The 12,572-nt window shown below is 49.0% G+C and overlaps 2 protein-coding genes and 1 pseudogene across 2 annotated transcripts; 2 read left to right on the top strand and 1 right to left on the bottom strand.

The window, feature by feature from the left end:
* The first annotated feature begins 179 nt into the window (after window positions 1-179).
* LOC149097803 (uncharacterized) lies at window positions 180-903 on the top strand. Its single transcript, XM_089280008.1, has one exon. The coding sequence runs from the start codon at window positions 191-193 to the stop codon at window positions 686-688; it is 498 nt and encodes a 165-aa protein (XP_089136134.1). The 5' UTR covers window positions 180-190; the 3' UTR covers window positions 689-903.
* A 1,548-nt stretch (window positions 904-2,451) lies between these two features.
* Window positions 2,452-5,160, bottom strand: LOC149097802 (uncharacterized). The gene has a single exon (XM_089280005.1). The coding sequence runs from the start codon at window positions 3,818-3,820 to the stop codon at window positions 2,936-2,938; it is 885 nt and encodes a 294-aa protein (XP_089136131.1). The 5' UTR covers window positions 3,821-5,160; the 3' UTR covers window positions 2,452-2,935.
* Window positions 5,161-5,610: 450 nt separating this feature from the next.
* LOC149097801 (uncharacterized) lies at window positions 5,611-9,728 on the top strand (annotated as a pseudogene).
* Window positions 9,729-12,572: the final 2,844 nt, after the last annotated feature.

The raw sequence follows: 12,572 nt of genomic DNA, 5'->3' as shown, positions 1-12,572 counted from the left end.
AGCATGGATCACGAAGACATGAAACGTATCGCGGACGAGTGCGATAGTTACAGACAAGTCCATGATATCCTGAACCAATCCGTAGAAACCGCCTTCAAGGACGAGATCTGGGAATACGAGCAACAAGCTAAAAGGATCGAAGGTCCCGACAGAAAGTCAGACTACGTTTGGCACTGGTTGGAAAAGAGTCATGAGTACTTCGGTCTGTTTATTGGATGAACCTTTTACCTCCGTGGTGGATTTGGACGTGTTGAGACGTCTGGACGGACTGTACGCTTTCTACCACAAGTATTGGTGGTGTCGAAGACAGATGTTCGGTTACTACAAATTGTGCAACGCCATTCTCAACGGACTGGCCTTACTGACTGCGGCAGCGAGCATCGTCGTGGGATCCGTGTGGAAAGACGGGTACGTGGCGGTAGGATTGACGGCTTTCGCCGCCGCGCTGAAAGGATGGAACGATTTAAAGAAGTATTCGCTCAAGATGGACATGACCCAATTCGCTTACACGACGTACGAAAAGACATTGACTGAACTGCGGAACTACGCTCTGGGCGGTGTGGAGGAATTGGATGGGTTTTTGATCAAGATGCAAACGTTGGACGACGTGGTGACGGATTTCACACCTCCCACGTACGACCGATACTTTCGAGACTACGAAACACGATTCGTTCACGCGCCTCTATAAAAAGGACACGTGATCACCTGCCTACGTCATTCTAGTGGTAAAGTGCGTGCGTGTCAGAACACGTCATGGTGAGGAGAAGGCGAAGGAGACGGCGAGTGGGATTACGTCGAGTAGGAGTAGGAAGAAGGAGGGTCCAAAGGGGAAAGGGTCTTGGTAAAATTGTCAGCACCGTAGCCAAGACGGTGTTGGGCCTTCTCGAAGAGTTGTGAATAAAAGAGCGGGACGAACCAACCGGACGTTAGACGTGAACGATGAAGCGGTTGCGACGACAACGTCGTTTCTTGACGAGCGTCCTGAAAGAAGCCAATCGAAATAAACGTCAACGGATGTTGCATTACGCCGACAGAGACCAGATCAACGCCATCAGCGAGATGGTTCTCAATTTGCTGAAAAAGAGGATCCCCACCGACGCAACGACTTATGGGAAACTGAAAAGACATAAAAAGGTTCTGCGCGAAGTGGGTAGACGCAAAAACTCTCTCAAGCGTCGAAGAGAGCATCTCCTGAGTCAGAACGGAGCAGGGTTCTGGAGCGGATTACACGGTTGTTTCAAAGCATGTTGTGTACGGTGAAAGGACGCAGCGAAGACGGTTACCCTTTGGAGGGGATCGACGTCATACCCAATTTCCCGCCGAGAGAAGACGAGTCCAATACCATTCCTAAACTCGTGCAGTTGTTGCAAGATGCCAATCGTCGCGAAGCCCGATGGAAAGACTCGTACGAGTACTTGAACAAGAGGTACCACGACCTGTATCAAGAGTACATGGCTTTAAAGTTCGGTGACTTCTGCCAAACCTGTCAAACGAAACGAGATACCACACCGCCCGGTGGGTGCATCGAGTTGTGCAGGGAGTGCGGTAAAGGCAAGCGAACCGTTCAAAGTCTTGAACTCGAGTTGGAAAAGAAAGACGAATCCATACGGTACTGGCAAGACTGTTACGAGACGGCCTTGAGAGAATTGTCCGAGTTTCCCGACACGACCCTGAGTCAGCAGAAGGTATGAACGAAGTCATGATGGTACCCGTTCAAGAATTCAATCGTTTGCAAGATTATTACAAGGGGAAGATCACCCAGAGCGCCTTGTTGACCAAAGCGGGACGTTTGGCCGCCGAAGAAGATCTCATCCTGAAAGACAAACGTATCCCCGCAAGCATGGCCGTCAAGATGACCAAACCCATGGCAAACGAAGAAGTCAAACTAGTGAAACGTATACGGACGGGTATACGCGGCACTCCGACGTACCAAGGAACGGTGGAACCCGAAGGCATGGCCGACGCACCTGTCGAACGTCTGTTGAAACAGATCGTCAAGGGAGTCAACCAACCCCCCGCAGCCCCCGTGGTCATCAAACAAGAACCCGCTACACCTTCCACGTCAGGTTTCAAAAAGGAGTCCAAATATACCAAACCATCCACAAGCAAGAAGCCACCCGTGCCACCCAAACCAACTGCCAAATCAGCCCCAGCTAAACTCATGACCGAAGCGCAAAAAGAGTTCTTAAGATCCCTCGGTGTCGCCGAGAAATACATAGACGACGACGGTGGTTACAGTCCCAAAGGCAAGGGCAAGGGCAAGACGTACAAGAAGGCCAAGCAGACAGAAGCACAAAAGTTACAAGAAGGATGGGAAGATTTCGAACCTTGGAGAAAGGGACTGAAATATGACACTACCTAAGACAAGAAAAAACGTTGGAAAACTTTTATTGTTGATGTTGTAATCATTAAAGTTACACGCTTTGTTTTTTTTTCAAAAAAAAGAGTCTCTTTTGTTTTTTCTTCTTCTTCAAGTCTCGCACGCCATGCCATTGTGGTACAGAGTATCCGAGGCATTCGATGTCACAAACAAACGTTCGATCCTTATTTGGTCCCCGAACGTCGACGAAGATATGAATAACAACCGAAACCTAATTCTGGAGGTGAATTCGAACACCGAGAAAGGGGTGTTGAAATAAAACATGCGATACACCTCCATGCGTATATGATCGTACGAAATGACACTGAAGGGAAAGAACACGGTGCCGTGAATGTACATGGGACTTCGAAACTCCGAGGATCGCACAAAGTTCTCCATCTCGCGGTAGTACTGGAACCACACCGTGACGGGAAGGTGATAAGGCAAATGATTCCACGAACGCGTCAAGGAATTGTGCGTCTCGAAGGGTTTTCCAAGGTCCCTCATATTAGCAAGGTGGTCGTGAATCATTCTGCGATGAGTGTCCACTGCAAAAAACGAAAAAAAATGACAGTGTCAGGTCCATAGTCCGTCCTCGTGGTAAAACGAGGGGCCGCCGGGAAAGGGTAAGAGACACAGCTCTCGAATCTCAATATCCCTTTGTCCCTCCACGCGTCTAAAGTAGAGTCTGAACCTTTGAATTCGGATCAAGTTATACGTATAGTACGGAGTGTTGTAAATGAACAGACGGTACAGATAACTTCTAATCTCTCGGGTCGGTTCCACGGGGAGACGCACGCAACCGTGAATGTACAGGTCTCGATCCCGATACAGAGTCACGAAATTTCTGACAAAGGTATAATAACGTGTCCAAATGCCTGGGTCGATGGCATACGGTAAATCATTCCACAAGTACGAGCCCTCGTGATGACAGTGATAAGGTCTACCCTCTCTACGATATCGCTCCAACTCTCGATCCATTCTAACTAAACGAGCATTCGCACCTGCCGTTAACGGGTACTCCTCATCGTTATCATCTTCCTCCATTTCCTCGTCGGTTTCCAACACGACCTCAGGCTGAATATCGTCGATCACGCGTCGACAGTTGCCGCAGGTCATAACCCGTCTCTCCATCTCACAGTAGCATCGCCGATGCATGAACACGCCGCAGCAAGGAGTACGTTGGCACGATGGTAGAGAATCAATGTGAATATCTCTCTGACAAATAAAACACACTTGTTGAATCGGTGTTTCTTCAGGTAGACGACCCTGAAGGCGACGACTGCGTCTCGGCGGTTCGTCGTCATCGTGTGATCGGGCACGACGGCACCGACGTCCTCGTCTCGGTGATCCTTCGGGGGACTGACTTCGAGTACGGCGGCGGCTAACGTGCCCGGATTCAGTCTCCATCACCGAAAACCGAAAAAATGCCAAAGGCACACCTCGCTTTATGTCCATCATGCACCAATCAAACGAAAAAGGCCGACATCACGTGATCTGGGTAGACCCGGGGGATAGGGGGTATCCCCCTCTCGGTCGGAGACTGGGCCCCGGTCGAGTGTGAACCTGGGATCCAGTTTTTACCGTAAGTATAAAAAGATCGGTTCGAACCGTTCAAGTTACTCTGAGTTTTTGACTTGTATCGAGCGCTGAAAAAAAAATCATGGCACAGGAGCTGACCGACGAGGAGATGAACCAACAGATGGATCAACATGAAGCAGTGAGTATAACGTGCACTCTATGTGAGAAAGTCATCCTTAAAACCGAAACCTGCGCTTGTACCAAGTGCTGTCGTCACTACGTGCATTTCGATTGCTTCGCCAGGGCACTCGATGAGCAGATGGTGAACAAGGGGGTGACACAGGAAAAGTTGCACTGTCAAATCTGTCGCACCCCGTGCTATCTAAGTATGCTCGTGGCTTCCCTAGACAACTGACCATGGAACTGAGACTCGTCGTCACCTCCTTTATTCTAGAATTCTACCTCCGTTTGGACTTGAGATTTTGTTTCGTTGTGTTTTGCGGTTACAAATTCTCACGACGTCTTGGTCACGCCTTGTTCATCACCTTCTTTTCATAGAGTTACTGGGATTGTCTACCCCCAGAGATGCAGACCTACATCCTCCACTTAAGAGAGGCCCAGGCTCTCGTCGAGGCGCGCGAACGTGAAATGAGGCGAGAGCTCTGTAAGGAGATACGCGCCTTCGCCAAGGTCAAAGCAGAATGGGGGTTAGGTCCAATCAAAGTGGTTCTAGAGACATGTCTGCTGGGTTATTGCCCCAAAGGAAGAATTCCAGGAATGGGAAATAGGCACATGGTCGTGTATGGATGCTACACGGACGAACAAAACTTCAAGCGAGCCATGTATTTAGGGTACGGGTTAGATCATGCCTATCTCAGAATACCGGACGTTAAGAGAATATTATCCTCACCTCCCACAGAATAACAATGACTGGGACCGACTACCTCATGAACTACAGGACTACATCATGCGCTTAGCCAGGAATCAAATCCTACTCGAGCGTAGAAGAAACAAAAAGTTACGGCGTCTTCTCAAGGAAATAGTAGAATACGGCAAACTGAAAGAACAATGGGGGTTAGGACACATTAAGATTGTCAGGGTTCCATGTGACGCGGGATGTTGTATAAAGAAGGAGAAAAAAGACAGATACAGAGATACCAAAATAATAGGATGTTATATTGACATTTACGACAAACCTAAAGAAACGTGTTTAGGTTACGATATAAAAGGGGCCAAGAGACGCGCCCCCATAGAAAAGACTTTCATCTGCCCTACCTTTCATCAAATACAACACGCGGACCATTATGAATTATAAGTAACCACTCTCTTACAGAGTCACTGGGATAGGCTACCAGAAGAACTAAAGTGTTACGTGATTGACCTAGCAACCTGGCAGTGCATACGCGATCGGAGGAACAATAAACCATTGAGTCGACTTCATAGAAGAATCTTGGATTATGCCAAACTGAAAAGACAATGGGGCTACGGCCACAGACAAATCAAAAGACAGAAATATATATGTAGATTAAATTATGGAGGCAGATCTCATTTCCCAGCTTTCTATGGTTATTATGTCAACAAGCGTAACGAGAAAAGGAGACTCTATTTAGGATTTAGTTTCATAAACGTTTTCTGTCTCTTAGAAGGTAAAAAAGCGTTATTGTCAGACCCTTTGCTTGGAAACCTGGCAGTAAAAAACTGACCAATAAAAAACGTTGTGTTCATTGTCTTAACAGAACAGACGGACCCACGACGAAGCCTTCCCCTTCGATGACGATGACGACTGGATATTTGATCCGGCTCTCGACCGAGTGATGATCCAAACCGGAGGTGGTGGTAGCAATACAAGACCCCTCCTAGAATTCGAATTAAGACCCGTAGGCGCTCGACGTAACTGGAGAAACGTCCTCAACAAACAACGGTACGAAGCCACGCTCAGACAACACAGAGACGTGACTCCCAGGGACAATCTAGGCCAAGAATTAACTCAGGCCCTTCAACGATCCATCGAGCAACAAATCGCTCAGGATCCTACCCTGACACCAGACTCCACGGTCCATTTCACCATGCAGTCCAGTGCCTTCACGCACGCCTTTCAATCCACCACCTTCACCGTGCGCGAATTCGAAGAAGGGAGTGAAAGACTAGACACTTATCTCCAGTCTCTCGCGGCCAAACTCAACTCCAACGAAGAATTCACCCCCGACGACACGTTTACCATGGAAACCACCTTCATACGCACCCCAGGTCGTGGGCGCGGGAACGGAAAACGATACAAACCGAGTTGTGCCGCCGTACGGGGAATCGTCAAACGGTCGCGCGTGACCATCCAAAACAAAGACAATCTCTGCTGCGCTCGCGCTATCGTCACCATGAAAGCCCTGGTAGACGCGAACGGGAATACGCGTGACCAAGATTACCACAATCTCAAACATGGACGGCCCGTCCAAGAGCGATTGGCCAAAGAACTCCACCGTCTAGCCCACGTCCCCGAAGGACCTTGCGGCATTCCAGAACTGCAGCAGTTTCAGACCGCGTTACCTGGGTACCAACTCAAAGTCCTTTCCATCGATCCACCCCACATGCTCATCTATGCGGGACCCGAACCCTCGGACAAGATCATCCGTCTCATCAAAGAAGACAGTCACTACGACGGATGCAACTCGTTCAGTGGGTTCCTCAACAAATCCTACTTCTGCGACGAATGCAATCGAGGATTCGATCACGACAACTTTCAACGTCATCCCTGCCACGGTAAATGGTGTCCCGCCTGCAAACGAAAGGACTGCCCCGATTTCCTAGAAGCCAAACGACCCCTAGCACGTGGCAAGTTTCCCGAACCCACCTCGATCTGCCGATTGTGTCACAGAAAATTCTTCGGAGACCAATGCTACAACTACCACTTGCAACGGCGGAGCTTGAACATTCCATCCATCTGCGACACTTACAAAAAGTGTCCGGACTGTTGCCACGTCTACGAACCAAAAGATAGAAACAGGCGAGGAGGTGACCGTCGTACCCCCGATCACAAGTGCGGATGGGGCGAATGCCACATCTGCGAAAAGAAAGTCTTTCTGCAGACGCACCGATGTTACATCCAACGCATCCCCGAAGACGAAGACGAACCCAAAAAGAAACGCGTCTCCCGAGACGAAGTCAAAGGTCGACCCTTCGAAGAACCCGAACCCAATGATCCAGACACACGCGTCTGGGTAGCCAAAGATCCTCCCCTTCAAGTGTACTGCGACTACGAAGCCATCACCGACGCCGAAGGGAATCAGACACCCATTCTACTCTGCCTGGAAGACGACGAAGAGGATCAATTCTGCTCCTTCTACGGTCCCAACTGCACCGCCGACATGTTCGACCACCTCGAATCCCTCGCCGTCGACGTGGACGGTGACGATCGGGACGTCATCGTCCTCTTTCACAATCTCAAAGGCTACGACGGGATGTTCATCCTGCAACACTGTTACGCCACGCATCGAGAAGTCACAGACCAAATCACCGTTGGCACAGAGATACTGTCCCTAAAATCCGACAGACTGACTTTCAAAGATTCCCTTTGCTTTCTCCCGTTCCCGCTGGCCAACTTTCCAGCCACCTTCGGAATCCACGAACTGTGCAAAGGATTCTTCCCGCACAAATTCAACACCCTAGAAAATCAAGAGTACGAAGGACCCATGCCACCGCGAGACATGTACGATCCCGACGGCATGTCCGCCAAAAAGAAAGCCGAATTCGAACAGTGGTACCAAGAGAAAGTCAACGACAACTACCATTTCGTACTAAGACAAGAAATGGAAGCTTACTGCGAGTCGGACGTCAAACTCCTCAAAGCAGGCTGTCAAAAGTTCCGGCAAGAATTCAAACAAAAAGCCGACTTTGACCCCATGGAGAAATGCGTCACCATCGCCTCCGCCTGCAACCGATTCTGGCGCAAGAAACTCGTCCCGCTCAACACCATCGCTTCCAGACCCCCGCGAGGATGGCACGGCGCCCGATCCAATCAGTCCGTCAAAGCCCTGAAATGGCTAGCCTGGCAAGAACACTCGTTGCAACACACGGACCAAGGCGATCGCATACGCACCGTGCGAAACGGAGGTGAAATCCGACTAGCCAATCATCTCGTGGACGGATACGATCCAGACACTCGAACCGTCTACGAATTCCACGGATGTCTATGGCACGGATGTCCTCGCTGTTTCCCTCAAAAGCGAGACCGATATCCCATCTACCACACCGATCGCACCCTACACGAAGTCTACGAGTCCACACTCCGCAAACACGACCTTCTCAGTCACCAAGGCTACCAGCTCTGCGTCAAGTGGGAATGTGACTGGGACCTAGAAGTCAAAACCGACCCTGATCTCCGCCAGTTCCTAGACACGTTCGAAATCGTACACCCGCTCGATCCCAGAGAAGCCTTCTTCGGAGGGCGCACGAACGCTGTCAAACTGCATCACGTGACCGACGTGGCTCAAGGAGAAAAAACCAAGTACGTCGACGTGACGTCGCTCTACCCCTGGGTCAACAAGGAATGCGTATACCCCGTAGGACACCCGCAAGTCATCGTCAACCCACAAGATCAAGACATACACCACTACTTCGGCATGGCCAAAGTGGACATACTACCACCTCACGAACTTTACCATCCCGTTCTACCTTTTCGGCACGGAGGTAAACTCACCTTCCCACTCTGCCACTCGTGCGTGGAACACGAAATGCCTAAACCCCTCCTAAAGAAATCGCATCGCTGCCCTCACACGGCCGAGCAACGCACGTTACGAGGGACCTGGTGCACACCCGAAATCCAGAAAGCCGTCGCCGTGGGATACACGCTCAACAAGATACACGAAGTCCACCAATTCCCACCCGAACAACGCCGTAAAGGCCTCTTCGCCGATTACGTGAACACCTGGCTAAAAATCAAACAGGAATCCGCTGGCTACCCGAACTGGTGTAACATCCCCGAAGACAAGGCACGGTACATGCTACAATACCACCAGAAAGAAGGCATCGCTCTCGATCCGACCATGATCCTGAAGAATCCAGGACGCAAAGCCACCGCCAAACTCATGCTCAACTCTTTCTGGGGCAAGTTCGGCGAAAACCTACACAAACCCACTACCCAAGTTGTCTACAACGCAACGCAACTCTTTGACCTCGTTTCCAATCCCTTCAACGACATACGACAAGTCAGAATCGCCAACGACGAAGCCCTAGAGGTCGTCCACGCCGAACTCAAAGACAATCAACCCGATAACGGACGAATCAACATCTTCGTCGCCGCTTTCACTACCTGCTGGGCTCGGCTCAAATTATACAGCTACCTGGAACTGTTGAAACAACAAGTTCTCTACTTTGACACCGATTCCGTCATCTACTCGCACAAACCAGGTCAATACGACGTTCCGCTAGGCGATTACCTGGGAGAGATGACCAACGAACTCGACCACAACGATTTCATCGTCGATTTCACCGCCGCTGGACCCAAAAATTACGGATACAGAACCCACCAAGGGAAAGTCTGCTGCAAAGTCCGAGGCTTCTCACTCAATGTACGAGGATCACGCCAACTCAATTATGACGTCATGCGACAAAATCTACTCGACGAACTCACACAACCTCTAGAGAAACGACGCAACATCAATGTCGTCAACCCCAACTTCTTCTGGAGAAACCCAGCCACAAAACATCTCAGAGTCATCACACGGACTAAACGATACGGACTCGTCTTCGACAAACGCGTCGTAGACACGAACACTTTCATGTCGTTTCCATACGGATACACACCATTGTAATTTTTACTTCCTGTAAATCAATAAAAATCATTTTTTGAAACTCACTTCCGGTCTATCGCCTTATTTGGACATGCGCGTCACAACCTCGATTTCAGGTTGTCCTATCTGCGCATGCGCCATTTTTCGCCAAAGCGGCCATCTTGGATTTTAAATTTTAAGAGAATGTATGGTAAAAAAGTGGTCACGTGGTATGATCCCTGGCTCCTGATTGGTTACGAACCAAACAAGCGCTATTGACTACTCCCCGGGACTGGAAAATATTCCCCAAGTTCCGGAAAAGCGAGCCGAAGTTGATCAAAATCACGATGCGCGAAATGCGGTCTCGGCTACTGTTTCAGTCTTAAAGTAAAGTGTGGCTATATTTCGGCCTAAAAGCTCGAATGTGAGCGTTCAAAAAGTTTTGCTCTGTCCATTTCACTGCAAAACAAGGCCATCAGGACTTAGTTTAGCGTCCAAGGGACTGGAAAATGTTCCCCAAGTTCCGGGAGATCCACCCTAGGTTTGTCAAAATCACAATGCGCGTAAGGTGGTCTCGGTTACTCTTTAAGTCTTAAAGTAAAGTGGGGCTTTATTTCGCCCAGGAAGCTCGAAGGTGAGCGTTCAAAAAGTTTTGCTTTTTCCATTTCACTGCAAACCAAGGCCAGGAGGAGTTAGTTTAGAGTTCCTAGGACTGGAAAATATCCCCCAAGTTCCGGAATATCGACCGGAAGTTTGTCAAACTCACGATGCGAGCAAGGCGCTCTCGGCTACTCTTTCAGTCTTAAGTGAAGTGAGGCTATATTTCGGCCCAGAATCTCGAAAGTGTCCGTTCAAAAAATTGTGCTGTGTCCATCTCAATGCAAACCAAGGCTATCAGGAGTTAGTTTAGAGTCCCTGGGACTGGAAAATATCCCCCAAGTTCCGAGAAATCGATCCCAAAATGGTCAAAATTACGATGCGCGTAAGGCGATCTCGGCTACTCTTTCAGTCTTAAAGTGAAGTGGGGCTTTATTTCGGCCCAGAAGCTGCAAAGTGGGCGTTCAAAAATTTATGCTGTGCGCAGTTCAGTAGAAACCAAGGGCATCCAGAGTTAGTTTAGAGTCCCCCGGACTGGAAAATATCCCAAAAGTTGCGTGAAATCGAGCTGAACTTGGTCTAACTCACGATGCGCGTGAGGCGGTCTCGGCTACTATTTCAGTCGGAAAGTGAAGTGGGATTCTATTTCGGCCCAGAAGCTACAAAGAGAGTGTTCAAAAAGCTTTCCTTTGTCCATTTCACTGAGAACCAAGGCCATCAGGAGTTAGTTTAGAGCCCGCGGAAATGGAATATATCCCCCAAGTTCCGGGAAACCGACCCGAAGTTGGTGAAAATCACGATTTGCGCAAGACGGTCTCGGCTACTCTTTCCGTCTTAAAGTAAAGTGGGGCTATATTTCGGTCCAGAAGCTCGAGAGTGAGCGTTCAAAAAGTTTCGCTGTGTCCATTTCACTGAAAACCAAGACAATCAGAAGTTAGTTTAGAGTTCCCGAGACTGGAAAATATCCCCCAAGTTTCGGCAAATCGAGTCGAAGTTGGTCAAAATCACGGTGCGCTTAAGGCGGTGTCGGCTACTCCTTCAGTCTTAAAGTGAAGTGGGGCGCTATTTCGGCCCACAAGCTCAAAGCTCAAAAAAAATTACTGTGTCCATTTCACTGCAAACCAAGGCTATTAGTAGTTAGTTTAGAGTCCCCAGGAGGGGAATGTATTAGCGAAGTTCCGGAAAATCGAGAAGACGTTGGTCAAAATCACGATGCGCGTAAGACGGTCTCGGCTACGCTTTCAGTCTTAAAGTGAAGTGGGGGTATATTTCGGCCCAGAAGCTCAAAAGTGTGCGTTCTAAAAGTTTTCCTGTATCCATTTCAATGCAAACCAAGGCCATCAGGGGTTAGTTAAGAGTCCTCAGAAGTGGAAAATATCCCCCAAGTTACGGTAAATCGAGCCGAAGTTGGTCAAAATCACGATGTGCGTAAGGTGGTCTCGGCTACTCTTTCAGTCTTCAAGTGAAGTGGGGTTCTATTTCGGTCCAGAAGCTCGAAAGTGAGCGTTCAAAAAGCTTTGCTGTGTCCATTTTACTGCAGACCAAGGACGTCGGTGGTCAGTTTAGACTCCCCGGGACTGGAAAATATCCCCCAAGTTCCGGGAAACTTAACCGAAGTTGCTCAAAATCACGACGCGCGTACGGCGGTCTCGGCTACTTTTTCAGTCTTAAAGTGAAGTGAGGCAATATTTCGGCCCAGATGCTCGAAACTGAGTGTTTAAAAAGCTTTGCCGTGTCCATTTCACTGCAAAACAAGGCCATCACGACTTAGTTTAGCGTCCAAGGGATAGGAAATATCTGCCAAGTTACGGGAAATCCACCCGAAGTTAGTCAAAATCACGATGCGCTTAAGGGGGTCTCGGCTACTCTTTCAGTCTTAAGGTAAAGTGGGCTTAGATTTAACTCCAGAAGCTCGAAAGTAAGGGTTCAAAAATTTTTGTCTCTATTTTACTCACATCTTAGACAATCAGGAGTGAGTTTAGAGACTTTGGGACTGGAAAATATCTCCCAAGTTTCGCCAGATCGAGCCGAAGATCCTCAAAATCACAATGCGCGTAAGGCGCTCCCGCCTACTCTTTCAGTCTTAAAAAGAAGTAGGGCTATATTTTGGCCAGCAAGCTCGAAAGTGCGCGTTCAAAAAGTCTTCCTCTGTCCATTTCACTGGAAACCAAAGCCATCAGGAGTTAGTTTAGAGTCCCCGGGACTGAAAAATATCCCCCTATTTGCGGGAAATCGAGCCTAAGTATCCCAAAATCACGATGCGCGTAAGGCGGTCTCGGCTACTCTTTCAGTCTTAAAGTTAAGTGGGGCTATATTTCGAGCCATAAGCTCGA

Source organism: Orbicella faveolata, unplaced genomic scaffold (genome assembly GCF_042242905.1).
Source record: "Orbicella faveolata isolate gen_17 unplaced genomic scaffold, um_ofav_v1 contig_47, whole genome shotgun sequence".
NCBI lineage: Eukaryota > Metazoa > Cnidaria > Anthozoa > Scleractinia > Merulinidae > Orbicella > Orbicella faveolata.
This window is presented reverse-complemented; position numbering and strand designations above follow the sequence as displayed.